Genomic DNA, 23,577 nt, shown 5'->3' on the forward strand with positions numbered 1-23,577 from the left:
CCAGGCATTGCTCGGGGAGTGTGCCTTTCATCCCTTCTGGGAATACCTACAGGGTAGGATTACTAGACCATGTAGTAACTCTATAACTTTTTGAAAAACCTGTAGCTTGTATCCCCCAGTGGCTAACACTTGGCTCCCTCGCAGCAGTGTACAAAGGCTCTTAACTTCTGGCCTTCCTGGCAACTCTTGGCTATTTTCCATTGGTTCCGTTCCAGGCATACTAATGCATATGAGCTGATACTTCTTGGTGGCTTTGACTCGCCTTTCTCTAATGACTGGAGGAGGCTTAAGCGTCTTTTTGTGCTCCCTTGCCATCTTCTTTAGAAAAGCTGACTATTTAAGATCTCTTCTGCCTGTCTGTGTCCATCGGGATTTTGCTGTTGTTAAGTTCCAGGAGTTCTTTGTGCATCCTGGACATTAGTGCCTTGTCAGACAAGAGGCTGGCAGGTGCTTTCCATTCTGTGGGCTTGTCGTTTCGCTTGGACTTTGTTTTCTGAAACAGAGTCTTGCAATGTATCCCTGGACCTCTACATAGATCAGGTCTGCCTCACACAGTGATCTGTGTCCACCTTACGCCCTGTGTGCCTTTGCTCTTGCCAGAGTCCTTTGATGCCCAAAAGTGTTGTTAACATTTTGCAGAACTGAAATTTATCTATTTTTTCTTTTATTCCCTATAATTTTGGTGTGGTATCTGAGACACTATTTCCAAATCTAATGTCATGAGGATTTCCCCCATGTTTTCACCAGAGTTTTATAATTAATTTGTGTGTATGTGGTATATTCACATGTGCATGTTCACGTGTGTGCACATGTGTGTGGCTGTGCATGCATGAGGCCAGGGGTCAATATCTGGCGTCGTCTGTAACTCTGCATCTTATTTATTTATTTCATAGCTTAGGCTACTCCAAACTCAAGAGGTCTGCCTGCCCTCTACCTCCCGAGTGCTGGAATTAAAGGCATGTGTTTCCTCGTCAGACAAGCTAGGGTCTCTTATTGAACCCACAGCTCCTGATTCAGCTGGGCTGCTTAGTCATCAAGTCCCAGGGGCTCTCCTAGTTCTGCCTCCCTATCAGTGAGATCAAATGCACAAAGTGCCACATATGACTCTGTGTGTGTGTGTGTGTGTGTGTGTGTGTGTGTGTGTGTATGTGTGTGTGTGTGTATGTGTGTGTGTGCGCACGTGTGTGTGCTCTCACTCCACGTGTGTTGAGGGACACCAAATAAGAACTTCACTCTTCACCTTTTTCCCTCTGAAAAAAAGTGAACCAGCACTTGGATGGTGGCCAGCAAATTCCCATAATCCTTTCTTCATGTTCCAGAACTCTGGGTTACAGACACGTGTGTGGCAGTTCTTACATGGCTACTCCAGGTCCTAATGGTTGTATAGTAAGCACTCTACTCACTTGAGCCATCTCCCCAGCCCCCTCCACCTGACCTTTTACATAGGTTCTGGGAATCCCAGATCCTCAGGCTGGCACAGCAACCCCTTTCCTGACTCGGCATCTCCCCAGCTTCTTGGATTGACTTTTGACTGTGGCAAGAGCAAAGGTCCAAGTGCACACTCTAGCCTGTGGCTTGCTTCCCAGGTAGCATTTGCTAAGACCTCTGCTTCCTCATTGAATGATTTAGGCTCCGGTTAAAACCCAGTTGGGCCCTCTATGCAAGAACACGTGTTTCTGTATTGCTGAATTAGTTCAAGTGTCTCTGCTTCTGACAGCACTGCAGTTCTTGTGACTATGGAGCTGCAGTAACTTAAAACTCCAGAACCGTGAGTCTTTATTCTTCCTGGGATTTTAGTTTGGTGTTTTTGTTACTGTTTTCCTGCTTGGAGTCCCCTGGGATCCCATATAATCAATTAAGTAGATCTTCCTTTTTCCTTCTTTATTTCTTTTCATTCTTTCATGTTTGTGCATGTACCGCTGTGTTCATGTAGAGGTTAGAGAACAGCTTGTGTGAGTCACTTCTCTGCTTTCTGCATATAGACTCTGGGCTCAAACTCGGGTCGTTAGGCTTGCTGGCAAGTACCTTTACCTGTAGCCATCTCACTAGTCCCCAAAATGAGTTTTTCTACAGCAAAAAAGAAATGCCACTGTCACTTGGTAGAAACTGGGTAGGAACTACGTAGTACTGGTATCTTGACAACAGTAATTCTTACAATCTATGAATGTGGGATTTTTTTTCTATTATTCTTATACCATTTTTTGTATTTTTTTTTAGCAACATTTTATAGTTTTCAATAACCAATGTGACAGTTAATTGTGATTGTCAACCTGACAGGATTCAGAATCTTCTAGAGGCCATGTTTCTGGTTGTGTTAGAGGGGGCATTTCCAGAAATTTGACAGGGAGGCAGGAGCAGCGGCCTTAAATGTGGGTGCGACTATTCACAAGCTGAGGCCCTGGACTGAACAAAAGGCCAGCAGAGGCCAGCATTCATTCCTTTCTTCTGCCTAAGTACAAAAGTAAGGAGACCAGCCACTTCGCACCCCTGCCTGAGTTCCTTTCCTTTTATGATAGACTGTATCCCCTCAAGCGTGAGCCAAAGTAAAACAAACACCCCTTCTTTCTTTTAGTTGCTATTGTTAGATATTTTGTAACAGCAAGGATAAAGAAGCTAATACAGTGTTGCTTTTAAACCTTTGGCTAAATTTAGGCCTAATCTTTTGTTCTCTCTGTCTCTGTCTCTGTTTGTCTCTGTCTCTGTCTGTCTCTGTCTCTGTCTCTGTCTCCCTGTCTCTGTCTCTCTCTCTCTCTTTCCCCCTCTCCCCCACCCCGTCTGTCCACCCCCACCACGCGTGTGTGTAACTAAGTGTTTTGGCAAGAACTTGCAACAGTATGTCGCTTCTGTTCTTAGTCGAGAAGCTTTCTTGCTGTCAGTGCCAAGCATAACCCTAAAGCTCACCAAGTTCAATGCTTCTCTGTGAGCCAGTTCATCTTCATCAGTTTCCTCCATTGTTTTTCTCTATCTCTGCTCAGATCGACAGTGTTTCCTTCCCTCTGCTAGCCTTGGTTTGGTTTGCTCTATTTTCTAGTTGTTCGCAGGATAACGATCTTCCCTCTGTTTGAAGATGCGACTCTGAAGAGCCTGATAACGCTGCTCTCGCCTTGTTGCATAAGTCCCGGTGTCTCGTGTGTTCTCCTTCATTCACTGCTCTCGCCTTGTTGCATAAGTCCCGGTGTCTCGTGTGTTCTCCTTCATTTGCTTCACATATTTCTAACTTCCTCTGTGATTTCTTCTCTGGCACACTGGGGTTTTAGAAGCATTAATCTCATATTTTTGTGAATTCTCTTCTGCATATTGATTCCTAGTTTTGGTCCACTGTGTTCCAAATAGATTCCTGGTATGTTTTCTGTCTTAAAGATTTATAATCTGTCCTGGAGTTTGGTTTTTGTACACTTGAGAAAAAAGCACAACAAACATGCTCCTGTTGCTGGGTTGAGCACTTTGTATACATGTTATGTCCAATTGGCTGATAGTGGATTTTCTTCTATTATCGTATTCATCTATCATTATCGAACTCTGAACATTGAAGTCTTCAGTTATTGTGCAACTATTTTCCCTTTGACCCACTTGATAGTCAGGACATTTATTATGCACACTTAGCAGTTTATGATGTGTGTATTTTATGTGACAGTCCTTCATCTCAGGCACAGTCAATGGCTTGTCCCTTCCTTCTCCTGACAGTGTCTTAGTAGGCATTTTTCTTTTTCTTTTTTTTTTTTTTTTTTTTTGATGAGATCTGCTTTACCAGTCTTCAGTTTTGTGTTTAGGTTTTTGCCTTTGGCACCCTATCTTAGGAAATCATTGTCAGTCCCCGACACTGGGCGTTTCTGTTGGGTTCTAGGATTGTTTTTATAGCTTTGTGTTGGGTTTGCGATCCATTTTGAACATTAAAGATACGGCAGATCTAGCTTCCCTTGTGTGTCTCAGTGGTTCTGGCGCCCTCTGTGGAGTAGGCCATTTCTTCTCCATTCTGCTGCTTGGTGGATGGATCTGTTTCCATGACATTGTTCTGAGCTCTGCTCTGCTCTGTCGATGGTCACCTGTTTCTTTGGCCATGGCGTACTCTCCGTCACTCCAGCAAGCCTGGAGTTCAGATAGTGTCAGCCCTATAACTTAGTTCTCTTTGAACATTGTGTTGACTTTTTTGAGGTCTTTTGCATCTGCATATAAACTTTGGATCAGGTTATCGATACTTACAAATTTTGCTGGGATACCAAATGGGATTGCACTGATTTATAAGTTAAATGGTAAAGAACAAAGACAATATTGAATCTCCCTGCCCCAAAATATAGACTATCGCTCTGTCCAATTGCAAAGGTGTTTTTGATTTATTCCTTCTCATTTGGCACATTCAATTCAGTGGAATTGTGTCTTCCCTTCGAGTGGTCCAGGCCCACTGCTGGCATATCGAAGTGTGACTGACACTTGTATCTGGCCTTGTCTCCTGAGGTATCCCTGGAGCAGCCTGTTGGCTCCAGGGACCTTTTTAGTCAGTTCCTCAAATTTTTTACATAGAAGACCATGTTGGCCAGAAGCGTTCGTCTTTCTTCCTAATCGGAATGCTTCTTGAGTTTCCTCCTTTGACTGCTGAGCCGTAAAGTCGAATGTGATGCTAGAACTGGTGAGAGAGGGTGTCTTGGCCTTGCTTCTGATTTTGGTGGGAAAGCTTCTGGGTTCCTTGCCACTATAGGGGTTCTGTAGATAACCTTTTTCAGGTTGGACAGTGGGAAGGTACTTTTTAAAACTTTTGCGTAATTCTGTATCTCTTTTTTCCCCACCTTGTGATAATTGTCTTTGTTTCTTCCTCCCTTTCTTTTATTTTCCTTTTTTTTAGACATGGTCTCACTATGTCTGGCCTGGAATTTGCTATGTGAACAAGACTGACTTTGAATTCACAGAGATCCATCTGCCTCTGCCTCACAAGTACTGGGATTAAAGGTGAATGCCAGTTTTAACGGTGTTTCAGAACAACAACAACAACAACAAAATCACACAATTACTTATGTATTTTAAATCTGGTAGAAGGCATAAGAAAGAGTTTGCTAACAGAAAAAAAATTTTTTTTCTATATCCCTAATTACATCACAAATATCTGTGAAGTTCAACCTGGTGATAGTCGTGTTGTTTTGTACTTGAAATGACAATTTGCAAAACTGGAAAATTGAGAGAGATCTAAGAGATGATAGAGTGTAAGTTGGCCCTGGCTAGAGCTGTTCAGTGAGGAAATGGAGCCCTGTTGTTCTCGGGCAGGTGTTCCTGGCTGCTACTCCCCTCTGGGTGGCGCTGCTGTGCTCTCCTGGTTGTTCACTGAGCGCTGCTCTCGTCTGCAGCCATTGATAGCTGTGGCTTCTGGTGTCCTTCTTCTGCCCATTCCATACAGGGACACTGCTGTGCCCACCTCCCTCTGCTTGTGACATCAGGACTCAGGACTCCAGTTTCTCTTGCTGCTCTCGGCCCTGCAATGACTTCCGATCCCCCACTTCTGTCAGACCCTTTCTTTTCTGGGTTAAGATGATGGTGTCTGCACTTCCAGTCAGAACATGAGTGCCCCCGTTTGCTATAATATCCTCAGGACTCTTTTGTTTTAGGAGCCTTGGCTTTTTCTCTATACTGAGTCCCTGAATATCCTCTCCTGCTCTTCTCTTCCCTTTATTGTTACTAGCCGCTGCTTTCTGAAGTCTCAGGAAGGAGAGAGGAGCGGGAGGAGGAAGAGGAAGAGGGGAAAGGGAGGATCTGGTGTGTATGTATGTGTGTGTGTGTGTGTGTGTGTGTGTGTGTGTGTGTGTGTGTGTGTGTGTGTTTATACTTCTGCCCTTTTATAACTTTTTCTTTTTTATACCTTTTTCTTTTTCTTACCCCGCCCCCAAGTCTGTCCAGTCTCTTTGAAGCTTCTGTTTGGTTGCCAGTGACTTTAAGAAATCAATGTAGGGGTCTTTTTCACCATCATCTGTGTCTTCTGCCTTCTGTCCTTCTTTCTCTTTGTCTTCTTTAACTCCTGGTGGGGCAGCATGCATGACCTTCAGGCCATTCTTTAGCCATCCTTCCCCTACAAGGTCCTTGTTCTTGGAGGTACGAATTACTACACGGATCCTTGTTTCCTTTGGTCACATGATATTTTCGGGTCTGCCATCCTCATGTTCTTGATATTGGATTTGGATGAAAGTCCCTTTTTGCACATGAAATGGATGAACGATTATCTCATTTTGGAATCTGAGGTAGGGAAGCCAGCCTGCAGGTCTGTGAGGGATATAAACAAACTCAGGGCCCCATGAACTGATGTTCAAATGTGAAATGTTTCAAATGTGAAATCTGGGGGTGAACCCCACTTGAGTATGGTACATAAGTTTTTTTTTAAATGTAGAGCTGGAATAAAAAACACTAAAAACATTTAAGATTTCTCTCTTTCTCTCTCTCTCTCTCTCTCTCTCTCTCTCTGTCTCTCTGTGTGTGTGTATGTGTGTGTGCATGTGTGTGGTGTGTGGTGTGTGGTGTGTGTGTGTGTGTGTGTGTGTGTGTGTGTGTGTGTGTGTGTAAAACAGAATGGCATGGCATGTGTGTGTGGAGGTCACAGGACAGTTTGTGGAAGATGGTTCCCTCCTATCATGTGGTCTCCAAGGACTGAATACAGGTCTTCCTCCTGAGAGCAAGTACTTACCTTCTGAACCATCTTGCTGGTACAAAATACCTGGAATCCAGTTACTAAGACGTAGTTGAGGGGTTTTTCTTGCCTGGCCACCTTCTCCTCAAACCCCCCATTTCCCCACCCGCTGTACTGGCCCCCTGTAAGACCCACACCAGGATACGTATTCATCTTTGTTCATAAGAGATACTGATCTGCAGTTGTCTTTGATGTTTTTGGCTGTCTGGTTTTGGTATTAGTTTGATGCTGGCCTTTTAGAATGGATAAAGACGCATTCTCTCTGTTTCCTCTGACAGAGACTGGAGAGAATCAGCACATGCTCACCCTTATGTGTTTGGGGGAACTTTCCTACCATCCATTGCTTGGGGTTTGCTGCTTTGTTTTGAAATGTTGCTACTTATTAGTTATTTACTATGTATATTGGTTTAGCCTCGTACCTTGCTTCTTTTCACAGGGTGTGCATTTTGGCACATTGTTTCTTTGACAGAACTGATCTATTTGTGTCTAGTTCTCCTGCTTGGACTCCACTTATCCACACTTCAGCTTGATGGTCTAAAAGCTCCCAAGTCCCCGTTCTTTTCTTCTGCCCTTTTTCACTTCTCTCTTCACATTTTCATCCAGGAAAATCTCTTCATCCCTATCTTCAGTGTTACAGTTTTCCTCCTGTTACATTTAAGCAAAGCTCCTTTGTGCTTTTTCTTGCATTTTTTGTTTTGTAAATCAAATATATCATTCCAAATTTCTAATTTTTTAGTGAGGTGTGGGGGTATACAATGCCACAGTATGGACATAGAGGTCACAAGATAACTTTTGGGAGCTGGGGACCTCTCCTTCCATATATTGGAGCAGGGTCCCTTTTGTTTCTGCCGTTTATGTCTCTATCTCTCATCTCACTGTAGGAGTGCTGGGATTACAGATGTGTGCCACTGTGCCTGGCTTTTATTTACCTGGGTCCTAGTGACTAAACTCAGGCGACCAGGCTTATGAAGTAAGTGCCTTTGCCCACAGAGCTATGATACTTTCTTGAATGTCTTTTCAGCATGTCCATTTGTCAACTAAATCATTTCTAATAGCTGTGATCTTGACTTAGGAGCCAGGGAGTCTGGTTCTGTTGCATGCTTTCTTTGTAAAGAGTGTATTTGTGTGTTTCCAAAGTGTTATGGAATACCAACTTGTGTGTAGCAGTCTAACGGAGATGGGTAAATGGTGTCCTCTTATAAGGGTGCAACTATCCTGGCAGGGCACTTTGAGGAAAATGAGTCAATCTCTTGGAGAGCTGAGCACTGGGCACTGTTACCCTGTGCCATGTCATAGGACCTGGAGCTGGAGGTGGGGGGGGTGGGGCTCTGCAGAATTCTTGTTCCAGAAGACTCTGCCACTTTTTGTCTCATAGGTGTAGGCCTTCCTCTGCTTCCGGGAGGGCCCTGATTACCTGATACGGGGCTGAGGGAAAACTAGGGGGATTTGTCATGATCTTTGTCTGGGCAGGACAAGATTGACAAGACTCGTCAGCCCCTTGCTTTCAGCTCTAGTGTAGATTAGAGGTTGTTGTTGGGGCTGCGGAGTTCAGATGCTGTCGTCACCAGGAGTTCAGTGACATACTTAGGCTCTTCTCAATCTTTGCACCAAGCATGTGGGACCCTGGTGAGAGAAGACCCATAAAACGTCAGTGGCATATTTATACGAGTAACATCGTAAGTACTGAGCAGGATGCATTTCCATACACACATCTATTTGTGTTTTACAACCATTGAAGCAGAGGCTGTGACTTTGAAAGAGAGCAAGATGGGGTACACGGGAGGTTTGGAGGGAGGAAAGGGAAAGGTCTCAAAAACAAAAGAAACCAACATTTTTTAAAGGCCATTGGCTTTACTCTGTTAAAGCTACTGCTTTACAAGGTGACCTTGCAAAGTCACAGACCCTGTGACTCTGGGTCCTGGTGCATCCTGGGATCTCTCAGACTGTGAGCTCCATAGCCTTGGTCCCTCAGCCTCAATGGGTCATCAAAGTTACTTACTTTATCCCTCTCCATCTGGAGAGCTTTTTATTATTTTTCCTGTGTATTCCTGTAATAAAATGCAATGTCCCATCTGCAGTAGGACAGTAGCCCCTTGTCTGTCAGGCTGGAGCACCTTCCTCCCATTTAGCAACCAAATGTCCAGTCTCTAAGTTCCTATGGATATCACAGGGAAGTAGTTCAGGGAACCCCCAAGCCTGTAGGGTGGGGGAGGAACCTCCCTCTTCCCCAACCCCCATTCTGGACTAACAGAACCCTAATAAAAATCCCTCCTTCAGGTTCTACCTCTCCAGGGCAGTGGCTATTATGGGCAGTGACTATTTTGTGCAATGTCCTTGCCCAAGCTAGGCAGGTCCTTCGCTATAGCAGCATGACCAACTAACTCCAGACTGTGTCTGCACATGCCGTGGAGTTGAGAGTCTCAAAGCCGTTTTTTTCTGTTCTAGGACGAGAGATTTCCCACTCGTGTCCGTGGAGAGAGGAACCCGGCTGGAAGCATGTGGCAGGTCCTTAGAAGCTGGAGCAAAAGATGTCTGAGCCCACGTGGAGCCCTGGCTTGGGCTGCGCAGGGCCAGCCACGTCCCCCCTGCAGCTGCGCTGTTGCTAGCGCCGCCTCTGGGGGCAAGGATGAGTACACCTTCATCGTGGTGGGCGCAGGCTCTGCTGGCTGCGTGCTGGCCAATCGGCTCACTGAGGACCCGAATCATCGGGTACTGCTACTGGAGGCGGGGCCCAAGGACTTGTTGATGGGGAGCAAGCGGCTTCAGTGGAAGATCCACATGCCAGCTGCCCTTGTGGCCAACTTGTGCGACGACAAATACAACTGGTACTATCACACTGAGGCTCAGCCCGGCCTAGATGGCCGGGTACTGTACTGGCCACGAGGCCGGGTCTGGGGGGGTTCCTCCTCCCTCAATGCCATGGTCTACATCCGAGGTCATGCGGAGGACTATAACCGCTGGCACCGCCAAGGTGCTGAGGGCTGGGACTATGCACACTGCCTGCCCTACTTCCGCAAGGCACAGAAACATGAGCTAGGTGCCAATATGTACCGTGGTGGGGATGGCCCACTGCATGTGTCTCGGGGCAAAACCAACCACCCACTCCACCAGGCCTTCCTGCAGGCAGCACGTCAGGCTGGCTACCCCTTCACTGAAGACATGAATGGCTTCCAACAGGAGGGCTTCGGCTGGATGGACATGACCATCCACCAAGGTACCAATTGTTTGTTTTTTTTTTTTAAATATTATTTTTTAATGGACGCGAGTACACTGTAGCCCTCTTCATGCACACCAGAAGAGGACATCAGATCCATTACAGATGGTTGTGAGCCACCATGTCGTTGCTAGGAACTGAAATCAGGACCTCTGGAAAAGCAGTCAGTGCTCTTAACCAATGAGCCAGCCCCCAAGGCACCGATTTTTAATTTTCCCCCTGCTAATTATAGCCTTCCCTCCTGATCCCATCATGGTCAGTAAGTACCAAAATAAGGATTGTGTCAGGTTTGAGGGAGATGCCATATTCCCCATAGGTATCACAGGACACAGCCCAACGACTTGGGCATTCACCGTGCCTCTAGGTCACGTGGTACAGCCGAGGTAACTGTAGAATCCCCAGGGGCCTGCCAAACCTGGGTACAGCAACCAAGCCCTATAGCCACAGATCTAGGAAGCTGAGAGAGGTAGGGATTTCGGTCCTGTGGTCCGAACACAGTGGCCTGACTAGGGAGAGGGAGAGGGGGAGGGGAAGGGGCTCTGGAAGAGTGAAGGAACAGCTCTGTGTAATGAACGACCCGTGGTGTTGTAGAGACTTGCAGGTAAGCAAGTTGAGGCAGAAAGAGACAGCACAAGGCCATCTTGTCCCAGCTATTGCCTCTTTGCAGATGGATGCGAGTAGACACAGAGCAGGTAGTACCAGACCTTGCTCGCAGCGGGATAGAGCAAACCATGGGGCTCCAATAGCCTGGGTTTCGGGGTAGTGTATCCAGGTCACGGATACACCTTGAAGGCAGGCCTTGCATTGTCAAGGGCAGGACAATTTGCTTTCCCCAGAGGGGAAGGGCGGCAGGTCACACCTTATTTGTTCCATCCTGCAGGGAAGCGCTGGAGCACGGCCAGTGCCTACTTGCGCCCAGCGCTGAGCCGCCCCAACCTCAGGGCCGAGGTCCAGACACTTGTAAGCAGAGTGCTGTTTGAGGGCACGCGAGCAGTGGGCGTGGAGTACATCAAGGACGGCCAGAGCCACAAGGTGAGTTGACTTCCTGTGGAATGTGTGGGCCACAGGAAGGGGCAGGCAGCCACCTGGCAATCAGGCTTTTGCTCCTGTCTCCCAGCCACATGCGCTTGCCCCGAGGATGAGTGAACAGCTAGCTAGTAGCAATGGCAGGATTGTCCTTGAGGTCCCATAGACCAGAGGTCTAGAAGACCCCCAACTCCTGACACCTGCAGACTCCATGGTCCCTAGTGCCTCCATGAGCCTCTACCTGTCACATCTATCCCATGAGAGTTCCCTAGTACCTTCTACATGGTTTCAGGGCTCCACCAGAAACCATTAGATCAATCCTAGAAGTTTACAAAACCACAAGTGGAATCGTTCTATGGTGCTTTTCTTCACTCAGCAATATGTCAGAGACCGCCCTCCGCTGCCCTCCCCTGCCCAGCCCTGCCCTCCCTCCCCCCATCTCCCCCGCCCTCCCCCGCCCAGCCCCGCCCTCTCCTGTCCTTCCCCGCCCAGCACAGCTCTCCCCTGCCCTCCCCTGCCCTCCCCTGCCCTCTCCCGCCCAGTCCCGCCCACCCATGCCCATCCCCCCTCCAAAAGCCATATTCTCATGGTAATGACCGGACCTGGGTGCCTCTCCAAGAGGCAGGAGAACAGCTGGCTTTTCAAGTAGTGTGATCCCGTAGACCTCTGCCTTTTCCAGGCTTACGTCAGCAGGGAGGTGATCCTGAGCGGGGGCGCCATCAACTCTCCACAGCTGCTCATGCTCTCTGGTGTTGGGAATGCAGATGACCTCAAGAAACTGGGCATCCCTGTGGTGTGCCATCTGCCCGGTGAGCTCCCTCCCTGACAGCTGCCTGGAAGGTAGCTCTGTAGAACCCAGCATCCTGTTGCTTGAAGTGGGGGGTGGGGCGCTTCTTGAAGGCGTCAGATCCATCCTTCATATAAATCCGAGGGCCTCTGGGTCTCCCTGGACACTCTTATCCCTGGACCCTGGGGTCTTTGTGCTCTTTTCCTCCACCCTCCCTCAGTCAGCCTCTGCACCCTTTAGGAGAGCATCCTGCAGCAGGGCTAAGGTTACCACCAGGACGGGCCTGTGGTGTGAAAGGTCTATCCCCAAGATTTACTAGCTGCTCTAAGCACAAAATGAGGCCAGCTCAGGGCTCCAGAACCTCTATCCAGGTGAAGATCCAAGCTTCATGTTAGAAACGGTGTGTCGTGTCCCTGAGGGCTTTCCTTATCCTCCATACACAAGAGGCCGGCCTTTCATAGGGAGCTTTCCTTGAGAGAGGCCTATGAAAGGGGTCTGGGCACGACTGCCCAGTGTGAGCTTGAGCTTGAATGAGCTTAGGTTGTGTCTGCATAGAATGCTGGTACCGCTTCTTCCTTCAACAGACTGGGGGGGGGGGGGGGAGAGGATGATGGAGCTGACAAGTGTCAATTTGGCCAGCACACACACAGTGACACTCACCAAGCGCAGTACCTGCTGTAATTGTGGGCCCTGTCCTTGGAGGGTGCTGCTGAGGAGGACTGATGGAGGGCACCTGAGTGGTTGCTGTAGAGAGAGACAGAGCATGTAGTTTTAGCAGCATCCGAGAAAGAGCCAGTCTGGTCTGAGAGAGCACAAGTAGTGTCTCGGGGAAACAACTACTCTAAGGCTGGGGTCAGGGTAGACAGGAACTGGCTTAAAAGACAAATGGACTAGAGGAAAGCTTCCAGAGCCAGGGGTTCACCTCTGTGTCGGCCATTTTCCCTAACGATTCCTTCCTGTGCCCAGGAGTTGGTCAGAACCTGCAGGACCACCTGGAGATCTACATTCAGCATGCTTGCACACAGCCCATCACCCTCCACTCTGCCCAGAAGCCTCTGCGGAAGGTCTGCATCGGCCTGGAGTGGCTCTGGAGGTTCACAGGTGGGCCTCCCTCCCGGAGAACTCGGTGGCTGTGGTCTGTGGGCATCATGGTCTTCTTCCTGACGAGCCAAGACAGGCCTCAAGTTGCTAGGAATAAAGTTAGATGACAATCACCCAAGTCAGTTTTCCCATCTGAAATGCTGGGTGTAGCTGCCTGGGGAGAAGAGGGAAATTATAGACAAACCTGATGCCAAGTCCCAAGCCCAGGTCAAGAAAGACATGGGGGAGAAGAGGGACATGGGGAAGAGCTGGGCCACCTGCTGCATGCTGACTGGCTCTTCTGCCTTGTCCCCATGTGACCTCCAGGAGATGGAGCCACAGCCCATCTAGAGACCGGAGGGTTCATCCGCAGCCGGCCTGGGGTCCCCCATCCGGACATCCAGTTCCACTTCCTGCCATCACAAGTGATTGACCATGGGCGGAAACCTACCCAGCAGGAGGCCTACCAGGTACGCAGAAAGCCATGGTTAGAGATTCAGCCTTCATGTTTCTCAAAAGAATAGATTTTCATGGTGTTCTCTGTCCCACCATGTAGACCTACGTTTAGTACTCTGCCCGTAATGGCTATGTCTGACTGGAAGAGGAAAGGGAGCCTAAACCTCACTTAGCCAAGGGAGAAAGCCCAGGAGTCAGTCCACAGGATGTGTGGAGGGCAGGATCTGTAACAGTGACAATAGGCAAAACTTCCTCAGCCCCGGGATCATCCAGGACCATTTCAGGCAAAGGAGTAAAGGCTAGACAGGATGGAGTCTGAATACCGAGTGCTGAGTCCCCACCCACAGGAACCTGGGGCTTCTCTGTAGCTAATGGAGATTACTGTAAACCGTTACCTCTGAACCCTTCTAGGTACATGTGGGAACCATGAGGGCCACAAGTGTGGGCTGGCTGAAACTGAGAAGCACCAACCCTCAGGACCACCCAATGATCAATCCCAACTACCTGTCAACAGGTAACACAGAAGCTACATTGTATCCCCTGGGTCCGCCATAGGTTCCCGTGTGTCCCTACTCTTTACCTTGGATCCTGCTGCCTTACACTGGGGTTGCCCTCAGTTCTGGGTCACACAAGGTAGCCTGGGCCTTGCTTTGCACAGCAGGACAGAGGTAACAGTTTCAGATCCATCTGTGGGAGGAACAGCTGCCAGGCCACCCACCTGGTGTCCCTGCCCAAGAGCACGCTGCATTCCCAAGCCTGCCTTTGTATGCCCCTCATGCCTCATGAGCGAGGCTTTACTCCCCACCCCCATGGCACGGGGGCTAAACAGCTACATGGTAGCAGACATAGATTACATATCTTTACCGCTCATTCAGAGATGCCAGACCTCAGACACACACATGGCGCTGTTTGTCTAGGATACTTGGTTGCCAGTAACTGCCTCTGGGCAGGTGACAGGCACTTGCAGCTTGGTTCGCCACATCCCCGATCTTTGTCCCCTGGTTTGGCCAGCAGAATAAGAGAAGGAGACCTCATTTATTTCTCCTCCACAGAAACCGATGTCGAGGACTTCCGTCAGTGTGTGAAGCTGACACGGGAAATTTTTGCACAGGAAGCCTTCGCTCCCTTTCGGGGCAAAGAGCTGCAGCCGGGAAGCCATGTCCAGTCAGACAAAGAGATAGATGCCTTTGTGCGGGCAAAAGCAGACAGTGCATACCATCCCTCCTGTACCTGTAAGATGGGCCAGCCCTCTGACCCCACTGCTGTGGTTGATCAGCAAACCAGGGTCATCGGGGTAGAAAACCTCAGAGTCATTGATGCCTCCATCATGCCCAGTGTGGTCAGTGGCAACCTGAACGCTCCCACGATCATGATTGCAGAGAAAGCAGCTGACGTTATTAAGGGATGCCCTGCACTCGGGGACGAGAATGTTCCTGTCTACAAGCCCCAGACTCTGGACACCCAGCGTTAAGACAAACAAACACTGCCTGAGGACAACAGAGGAACTCCTGTCAAGCCAAGAGATCCAACCAGTACAGTCCTGCCCCAGATAGTTCTGAAACTGTAGAAACTTGGGACCCAGATACCTCTATTCTTGGCTCAGACTTTCATGTTATCTGAGCAAATGAGATCATGGTAGCTTGTGAGGCAAGTCCCTTTCCCCAGTGTCTCTCTGAGGGCCCTCCACAAAAAAGCTAGCAAGCACACTGGGGCCTTCTTGCCCTCCTGGCGTGAGCAGTTAGGGATGGTAACTCTTGCCACTGTTTTTTTCTTTTCTCCTCCAGCCATCTCCGGCTCAGAGCTTTGCTTCCATAAGTGGGATGCTTCCTTTCCCTGGTCTCCCACCTGAGGTCACCCTGCAAAGGCAGGGTGGTTGAACTGGACTGGGCTCTCCAAGGAAGCTTTAACTGAAGCCAAGAGCCAGGCAGCAGCTCAGCCAGGGCTGGTTACCTGAGCTCATGTCCCTGACTAGAGGGAAGGGCAGCCAGCTGGAGGACATCTTCTCCCCCTCTTCACTCCTCTCCTGCCCTGATTTAAATCTGAAGTGTGAGGTGCATGGAGGAGGGCTCAGGTGACTGCATAACTCATGCCCACCTCTCTGGTTCTTGTTCTTATGAAACCGTCCAGAGGAGAGGCTTGCAGGATGTTGTTCAAGAAGAGGCCATTTGGGCCTTACTGCCAACGATTTCATTGTTTAACCCTTACCACAAAAGTGCAGGAACGTAGGGCCAGTCCCACCTGCTAGTCCCTACCTCATGCCAAGGACATGAGCCTACGAGAGCATTTCATGGTGGCCCAGGAAGTGGACCAGGCACCACAGCTACTTCTGCAGACCGTTTCTTAGTCTCTAGACATGGCAACAGACAGCATAGCACCGAGGCTGACGGGAAACAGCAGAGGACTTTGGAGTGAAAGATAAACCAGCCAGTGTTTGGGTCTTGGGTCAGGAGAGCGGATAGCGGCAGCGTTGACAAGAGTGCCTTGATCTGGAACGTTCGATGTGATCGGTAACTTACTTTTGAGCCAAGATGCCTCATCCTGACTGTCCTTATAAGAGAATGAAGACCAAATGCATTTTTAGACCAATTTTTCTGAAGATGTCCAAAGCCACCATCTGTAGTGGGGAAGAAAAAGATCATTGTGTAGAAATCACATTGCTGAGCGAAGAGTGGAGGGGAATAGCAGGATTTTAGGCTCTCCTATCCCAGGATTGACTGGTATGTGCTGCCTCCTGGACGTTTGAGTCCAGATAGCTGCACCTGAGACAGACCCTCTGAAGGGTTTTTTTAAAAAAAAAAAAAGTACAAACCATCACTTTTACTTTGAAAACCGGGCTTGTTTTGTTTCATCTTACCTGCTCCTTGTCTCCCCTCCCCTCCCTTTTTTTCCTGTTCCAAAAGAAGATCAAGAAAATCCTAGGTGTTAGACAGCAGTCATCCATAGCATCTTTAGCAGCATGGGTGCCACCCCTGGGAGGGCTATGCACTTCTCTCATACCTTAACATGATTTACCTACATAACGAAACAAGTTTCTGGAGACAAGAAGTGAATGTTACATGCCCAGAACTCACAGATGGCGTCAGGACAGAACCTGTGGTTTGGAGGGATCCCCACTGAAGCCCCGATGGTTGTTTTTGTTTCCAGCCCAAACAGAACAGACGAACATGCAGAAGAGTCCTGCCTGCAGTGCTGGATCAAATTCCAGGGCTGTCCGGAAGCCCCAGTGCCACAAGGGAGCCAGAGTGGTAGAGGGGTACAGTCCAGCTCCCGTTATAAAGTGGGGTTCACACAAGCAGTTAGACCGAGACTCATGGGGAACTGGACAGGCTTAGTTAAGTCGCTTCCTGGCAAAGAGCATGTAATACCCAAAACATGGGAGGCCACACATCGCCAAAACGGGTACACACACACACCTAGGGTTGACCTGAAGCATCAAAAAGAAAGAGCTGTACTTGTGCCCAGAACTGCAGGGAGCCCTGCTGTTTTGATGGAACTGAGGCCCATCTCACTGTTAGCCAAGCGTGCTCCTGACAGGGTCACAGACAGATCATGGATGGAGACAGGAACAACTCGCTAGCATGACCGGAAGCAGTCCCAGAAGCAGAATGTGGGAGCACTGTAAAATGAGCTCTGCCTCTAGTACCAGCTGCAGGGTAATTTCCATAAATTCAAATAGGTTCTTCTCACCCCGTACACTACATCCCTCAGGCCCCAAGATTTTTCATATTTCCACTGATAAAATACCACAATATCAAATCTAATGCAAAGTGGGGTTTTATTTTTTGTTTGGTGTTTTTTTTTTTTTTTTTTTTTTTTTTTTAACCTTCAAAATTAGGAGAGAAAAGAACATGACCTACCCCTAGGTCCAAGCTGGTGACCCGCGTAGCCCCTGCTGGCAGGGCCGTTTTGTATAATCCTCCACCACCCTCCTCACCCTTGTTCTAAGCCTCTCCCTAGTTCTCCACTGCCCTCCCAGAAAGCAGCACTGGAGCGGGTTTCTGTGAGGGTTGCATCCATGCTTTGGTGGTATTTGTACAAGTAAACTAACACCCCATCCCTGAAATAATGGCAGAGATGAAGATCTTAGACGGTTAAAAGCACACGGCATAAAATAAAGCTGTTCTGGCTTGAGAGCTGGGCCCCTGTAGAGTGGCACCATTGCTAAGCTCTCCAAGTGGCTAGGGCTACACCCTCGAAGAGCACCCACCCCTCTAGACCTGTGGAGTGGGAGTCCACACACCTAACGAACATTCTAAGCGAGGTTCTTACTGATGGTTAGCAGATCATCATGACTTCCACACTTCCTAACGTCGTTAAAAAACATGAGCTTAAACGAAAAGCAGTATTCCAAAGACTCAGAATCAGGGGGTCGAGGTGGGGTAGGAGTCTTTAAAAACTTCCTTAAAGGGGTGCGGGGAAAGAACCATGCTCTACAACTTCGAATTTTTCTTACAAAGAGAAATTTAATATTAGATGAGAGGTTGAACCAGGCTTAAGCAGACATACTGGGAAGTGGGACAGCCTGAAAAGCCAGGCGGCATCATTGACGGCTGACTTGGGGAAAGATCACCCATTGCAGAACACACAGCGAGGGTGATCTGCCGATGTTACGTTGCACGGTCAGACAGACAGACACCCAGCAAGACAGAGTCCAAGGTAAATGCTGATGATGGTTTAGCCCTTTAGGAGAACAGCACTCTCTGCAGCTGGTGTGAAATTACTATCGGCCTCGGAGGAGACCCATGGCAGAAGAAGCTGCCTGGAGCTCTCACGGCAGAGCCAGCTGTGTGAGGAGAGCTCCCCATACAATGAAATTATTACACAGTTTATTCTGAAGAATGTTTCGCATTTTAATAAAAAAAAAGGCTTTATGTCAGGAAATAGTCATTTACAAACCTTGAAGTGTTTTGCCTGCATCTGGAGTTAAGAATGTCTTCCGAAGAGGTTTGCGAGGTCTTTATAATAACATTTATTTACAAAAAAAAAAAATTGTCTCCACAGGTTGTCTGTGTACTAGTTAAAAATTTTGAACCCAAATTGCTACCTGTAGTTTTGATTGCAGAGAATCCTTAGCAGAGTGATGGGATGTGATCACGTGACGCTGACAGAAACCTTGACGGTTGTAATGGTTCCAAACCTAACTGTCCCCAGGCGTGCACAGTGCTTGCGTTCCCGTGAAAACTTCAGCCCCCAATCAGCTGTGGGTGACAGCGCTCAAAGAACCCTGCACAGCAGCTGTGCAAGGCATCAGGCCTTCACAGACCCCGGCATTCATAGGTTCCCACAGTGCTACCCTCTGCCCCCATACAGTACACCCCGTAGTTCTTAAGCCTCCTTGGGGATGTGAGCAGATGTGGGCCGTTCACCTATGGGGTTCTGCAACAGAGACCCAGAAGCATCCTGCATGGGCAGCTGAGGAAGTCAGACCCAATGGATGCCACTGGGCTGAGTAGCCGGCTGGACCCGCTATACAGCTAACTGACCAGAGGATTATTAAAACTAAGCCAAAGACAGCGGCAACCCATGTGGATGAGAGGTGCAATATAAAATCATAGAACCCAAAGAAAAGACTCCAAATAGTCGACTGGGTATCTTATGTAAAGATAGGTTTATAGTAACTCAAAATACTTTAGAAAAAGTTCTGAAGTGTCAAGTTCTTATGAACTCAAAAGTTTATCCCCAAAAGATTCTTTTTACTGAATATGTGAGAATTGCCTCTAATTCTCCTAGTTCTGTTTAGCCCGAGTAAAAATACTAATAATTTCTAGGTTTTGGTGGGAAACTACGATTGTTAGGACCCGTGGGATATTGCTGCAGTTCAAATACGGTACGATAATTACAAAATATAGACCATCTCTTTACAAATACAAATCGTATATTACAAGTCATGTACAGTAAATCTATAATTTTTAAACAAACTAATGTATCTAAGTTTTACCTGGTTTGCAAGTGCGCTACCCTTCCAGTTTACAATTGCCCTTAATGTGACAGAACTGACCGTCTGAGTGATGTTCTCTTTATGTAAACTGGCATCGCTTAACAAAACGGTCCGGTCCCACTCCCCTCATCGCGACCACTAGCGGCTGGGTTCTGGTGTGCGCCACTCAGAACGGCTGCACAGAAACCAGGAACCAGTGCTCTGGGGGAGGGGGGCTCAGACACGGATATGCCGGGCCCAGCGAGCGTCTGATATGCTAGACCGATGGTTGAGGTAACGACACAGGCATGGTGACTGTCATCACCTTTGACCTCTCTCGTGTCTGCAGGCAAAGGGGCGTGGGCATGAGCCCTGGGTGGCAGACATGGACTCCTGGGCAGTCCTGGTCTCTGTGCAGGCCAGGCTGCTGCTCTCGCCCATCCTCTCGGTGGGGCCAGACATTCTGTCTTCTGGGGCTGGGCCCGAGCATGTGGCATGCGTAGCACATGCCTGGCCGCTCAGAACCTGCTCCTACCAGGTTTATGGCTTCCTTGAGGCGTGAAATCACTCGTACAAAAGTCTAATTGAGCATTTTCCTCCCAACTAGTGCCTAAACTTTCCTAATTATGAGGCACTTTATCCCTGGCCCTCCTGTGCCCATCCCAGGCTGGAGCCAAGCCTGCTCTCGCTGGGCTACAAGGTGGTGATGCAAATCATTTCATCTGCCAGGTCCTCTTCCTCTCGCCCAGGGTCTGGTTCCTCGTCACTGTAGCCAGGACCAAAGTCCTGGAGCTCATAGTCCTGGCGGTGTGAGATGGGGCCCATGTCCCCGTTGGCTCGAGGACACACGCTTCCATTGAGCAGGGTGCTGGCCGCGCTCTCCATCTCGTCTATGGTTAGGTCACAGGCATCGGCGATCTCATGTTTTGTTGCTGAGACAAATTTTGGGTCCCTTGCGTAGCGTCCCAAGCCTTCGGATATCAGGACCTGGACAGTGAGAGATCAATGGCATGAGGGAAGTTCTCCTTCAGCTCTCACTGTTCCCATGCTCTGGGGACCCCACCAGCTACGTCTGCTAAACTTTATACACAGCGCTGGCTGTAAAGGACCTCAGCTCTGTTGGCGTCAAAGGCTGAGAAGCTGCACGCGGCTGAGCAGGAGTGAGAACACTGGGGATGTAGCACAGACTGACATGGCGTGACAGGACTCCTTGGTGGGACTTGGCCATGCCAGCTGGTTTTCGTTCAGTCTTAAATGGCACCGAGGGGCCACCCTCAGGTTGTGTGGCTGCAGAGCCCACCATGACGCCACTGCTTTCTCCCCATGTGACCGCGGTTCCCGTTTCTGCTGCTGCCTACGATTTGCCCAGAGGTCAAAGGCCACCCATACTCACTGCTTCCACCAGGCTGTCTGCACTCCTCTGCTTGTCGCTGTTTTTGTTCCGGAAGCTGCTGGGGACGGTCAGGCTGGCCGGTGTGAAAGTCCTATAGGAGATGTCGGGTTCATCTGTATACCAGGAACTGCGGTGTAGCGACGGCAGGCTGCCATTGACCTGGTCCATAGACTCTGAGCGATCCACCTGGATCAAAGGGGTGTAGCATGGGGTCCAGTCTCGGTACGGAGGGGTTGCTGGAGGGGTGGCCCATGACCGGGTAGAGTGGCTCGGCGAGTACTTCTGGGCTTTACTGGAATCTAGGCCTGCAACGGCCATGATCTGAGAAGGGAAGCAGAGAGGTCTGAGCCTTGGCCCTAGTCTGGTGTATGGCTGCTGTGCAGGGATGTCTCTCAAAGACTGGGGAAAGATGCGTGTGTAGCAGAGACAGCTTAGTGAGCTCGCCAGGGAAGCAGGGCCTCCTAAAAGACTGGGTTTTCCTTTTCCTCAAAGCTGTAAGGCATTCTCCATGACTGAGCTGTCAGTTACTAACTTACAGGCTACCTCAGGATGAGGAGGAACTGGGAAGATGGATAAGCTGTGGTGTGTGAACATACTACCCAGGTCTCTCCGAGCTTCAGTACTGAAACACACTTCAGGGATAACCATGAGCTCTGGCTCATGCAGGACAACCACCATTTCTCTCTCCTCTAGTGCCTCCTCATCCTGCAATGAGCGTTCTGCTTGCTGGGCACAGCCATGATTCTCACATGTCCTTCATGGGAGAGCCATCTTGGGATGACTGCTAATATATCCCGTTTGCACTGACACTAGTCGTAGCCAAGGAATCTGTAACTCCAGTTCTGGGGATCTGATGCCTTCTAGATCCCAAGAGCAGCAGGCATGCACATAGTGAACAGACACCTATGCAGGCATGTAAGATAAAATAACTCCAAAACATGTTTCTAAAGTGTGGGCAGAGGTGACTAGAAAATCTTCAATGGCCACTGAGTACTTAAGGATTCAGCCCTTGGGGTCAGAATGCAGAGAGATCTGTATCTGCTGGCTGGCTGGCTGGCTGGCTGGCTGGGTGGGTGGGTGCAGGTTTCTAGCATCTCCCTTGGTTAATCACCCCACACAGCATTTCTGATGAGAGAGTTCAAGAAACATCATGGACATAAGTGTGGTGGTTTGAATACGCTTGGCCCAGAGAGTGGCATAAGTAGGAGGCATGGCCTGTTGGAGGAGGTGTGTCACTGTGGGGGTGGGCTTTGACAATCCTATGCTCAGAGGCTCAGCTCGATGTGGAACCAGAGCCTCCTCCTGGCTGCCTTTGGATCAAGATATAGAGCTCCTGGCTCTTCCTACAGCACCATGCCTGCCTGCCTGCCTGCATGCTGCCATGCTTCCTGTCATGGTGACAACGGACTGAACCTCTGCACTCTAAGCCAGCCTCAGTGAAATGTTTTACTTTGTAAGAGTAAAGTCATGGCCATGGTGTCTCTTCACAGCGATGAAACCCTGGACAGTATGTGTGTGTCATTTACGCCTACACATATATATGTAGCGCATGTGTATATCCATCCGTAAGCCCCTGGTGAACAGGCTAGTGGCCCCCTTAACCCGTAGAGAAGACCGCCCACTCTTAGGAACAGAAGACTCATGCACAAGAAGCTGCGAGAGTGCCTTAATGGAGGAATCAGCTGTCCAAAGGAATGACTCGTGGCAGCCGCCATTACTGGGACTCCTACTGGGCTGCACTGCCTTAATTCAGACTGTACCAGTGTTCTCTGACAGGAAGCACGGAATCCAAGAATGCCAAGCCAACCCTTTGCTGCATGTGCAACTCCAGCAGAATGGAGCCCTGAGGGAACCTACCAAGGAAGGCTGCTCTAAGGATTGGAAGGGGCAGGCTCTTTGCTTCTCCCCTGTATCCTAGGGGAGACTCATCCCAGGTGAGGCCCTGGCAAGGGTGAGACCGGATTGGCTCACCTGCTGCTGCATAAGGTGCAGGGGCAGGGCAGCGCGGTGAGGCAGGGCAGGCGACGGAAGGACGTCATCTTGGCTGTTTTGCCTGCGCAGACACTCAAAGTTGAAGGAGGACCTCCGATGGGCTGAGAAGGGAGAGAGAGCACATGATGAATGGTGACATAAGTTCTGTCTGGACAATGTTTCTCCTGAGTCAGGACCACTTCCTGAGGCAAGCAGCCTAGGAAGAAGCAGGCCACGTGTTTCATCCAGGAGAAACGATTACATCATCCTCCGACTAGGGATGGGAAGACTGCAGGGAGCAACCCAGCAGTGGGATGTTTCAATAAGGGAGCAACGAATCACTCCAAATGTTTGCTCTCAGACAGCCCGTCAGTGGAATCTGTACTGAGTGACAAGCCCTGAGATGTCTTGCAGAGATCCATTCTAGAATTTTAGACAAGCCTTGCTATCCTATCTCTGCCCTACAAACACTGAGGTGCCCGTATTTAAGCCTCTGTTTTTAAAATGAGAGATTCTGTCTACCAGCTTAACCAGGGAAGATAGCCAAATTCTTTGCTTAGAGAACCCCCCACCTTCCCTAGCCTAGATGTGAGTACATCTAGGTTCCTGCTGTCTGCGGACAGCAGTTGCACACAGAGGCTCACTGATGGGCCACAGCTTTTGGATTTACAGTCTATCAGGCTTAGAGCTCTGGATTCTTTGACCAAGCCTGTCGGGGTTCTAGAAGCTTCCAACCTGTCTTGAACCCCAGGGAACCCCACCCCACCCCCATCTGTGCTGTATTACTCCAAAGGTTCTTTCTGTGCTGCTGGGCTTTCTTAGCACAACCAAAGTCTGCAAGCCCTCAGTTCATGCATAGGAGTTCCTCAGGGACTGGACCCAAGAGGCCTCCCAGACACCTTGGACTTCACAAAAACCTTTGCAAACAGGTATACAATGAAGAGCAGGCCAAGCCCTGGTCATTGGCTGGCCGGCAGTGACCAGTGGAGAGGAAACAGTCGGTACTGGAGAATCCCGGGGCCTCCCGGGTGAACGGTACTGCTTATAAAGAAAGCCAATGCTTGCCTACTAA

General features: G+C 49.2%; 2 protein-coding genes across 26 annotated transcripts in view; one reads left to right on the top strand and one right to left on the bottom strand.

Annotated features, from left to right (window-relative positions):
* Positions 1-16,053, top strand: part of Chdh (choline dehydrogenase) — a 32,330-nt gene extending 16,277 nt beyond the window's left edge. For 3 of the 6 annotated variants that reach the window (XM_063275132.1, NM_198731.3, XM_006252579.5), the window contains exons 2-8: positions 9,107-9,875; positions 10,756-10,907; positions 11,581-11,710; positions 12,655-12,789; positions 13,096-13,238; positions 13,636-13,738; positions 14,277-16,053. In XM_063275132.1, the coding sequence (XP_063131202.1) occupies positions 9,158-9,875; positions 10,756-10,907; positions 11,581-11,710; positions 12,655-12,789; positions 13,096-13,238; positions 13,636-13,738; positions 14,277-14,695 (1,800 nt within the window). In that variant the 5' untranslated portion in view covers positions 9,107-9,157 and the 3' untranslated portion in view covers positions 14,696-16,053. Of the gene's footprint in view, positions 1-1,578; positions 1,769-4,837; positions 4,942-7,542; positions 7,632-9,106; positions 9,876-10,755; positions 10,908-11,580; positions 11,711-12,654; positions 12,790-13,095; positions 13,239-13,635; positions 13,739-14,276 lie in introns of those variants that run through there. The other 3 variants (XM_063275131.1, XM_063275130.1, XM_008770984.4) reach the window with 3 other exon arrangements.
* Positions 16,054-17,667: 1,614 nt separating this feature from the next.
* Cacna1d (calcium voltage-gated channel subunit alpha1 D) overlaps positions 17,668-23,577 on the bottom strand; it is a 293,868-nt gene continuing 287,958 nt past the window's right edge. For 18 of the 20 annotated variants that reach the window (XM_063275281.1, XM_006252595.5, XM_063275280.1 and 15 more), the window contains 3 exons: positions 22,506-22,627; positions 20,535-20,855; positions 17,668-20,128 (listed from right to left, as the gene is read on the bottom strand). In XM_063275281.1, coding sequence (XP_063131351.1) covers positions 19,835-20,128; positions 20,535-20,855; positions 22,506-22,627 — 737 coding nt within the window. In that variant the 3' untranslated portion in view covers positions 17,668-19,834. The remainder of the gene's footprint in view (positions 20,129-20,534; positions 20,856-22,505; positions 22,628-23,577) is intronic. The other 2 variants (XM_063275273.1, NM_001389225.2) reach the window with 2 other exon arrangements.

This window comes from Rattus norvegicus, chromosome 16 (assembly GCF_036323735.1).
Source record: "Rattus norvegicus strain BN/NHsdMcwi chromosome 16, GRCr8, whole genome shotgun sequence".
NCBI lineage: Eukaryota > Metazoa > Chordata > Mammalia > Rodentia > Muridae > Rattus > Rattus norvegicus.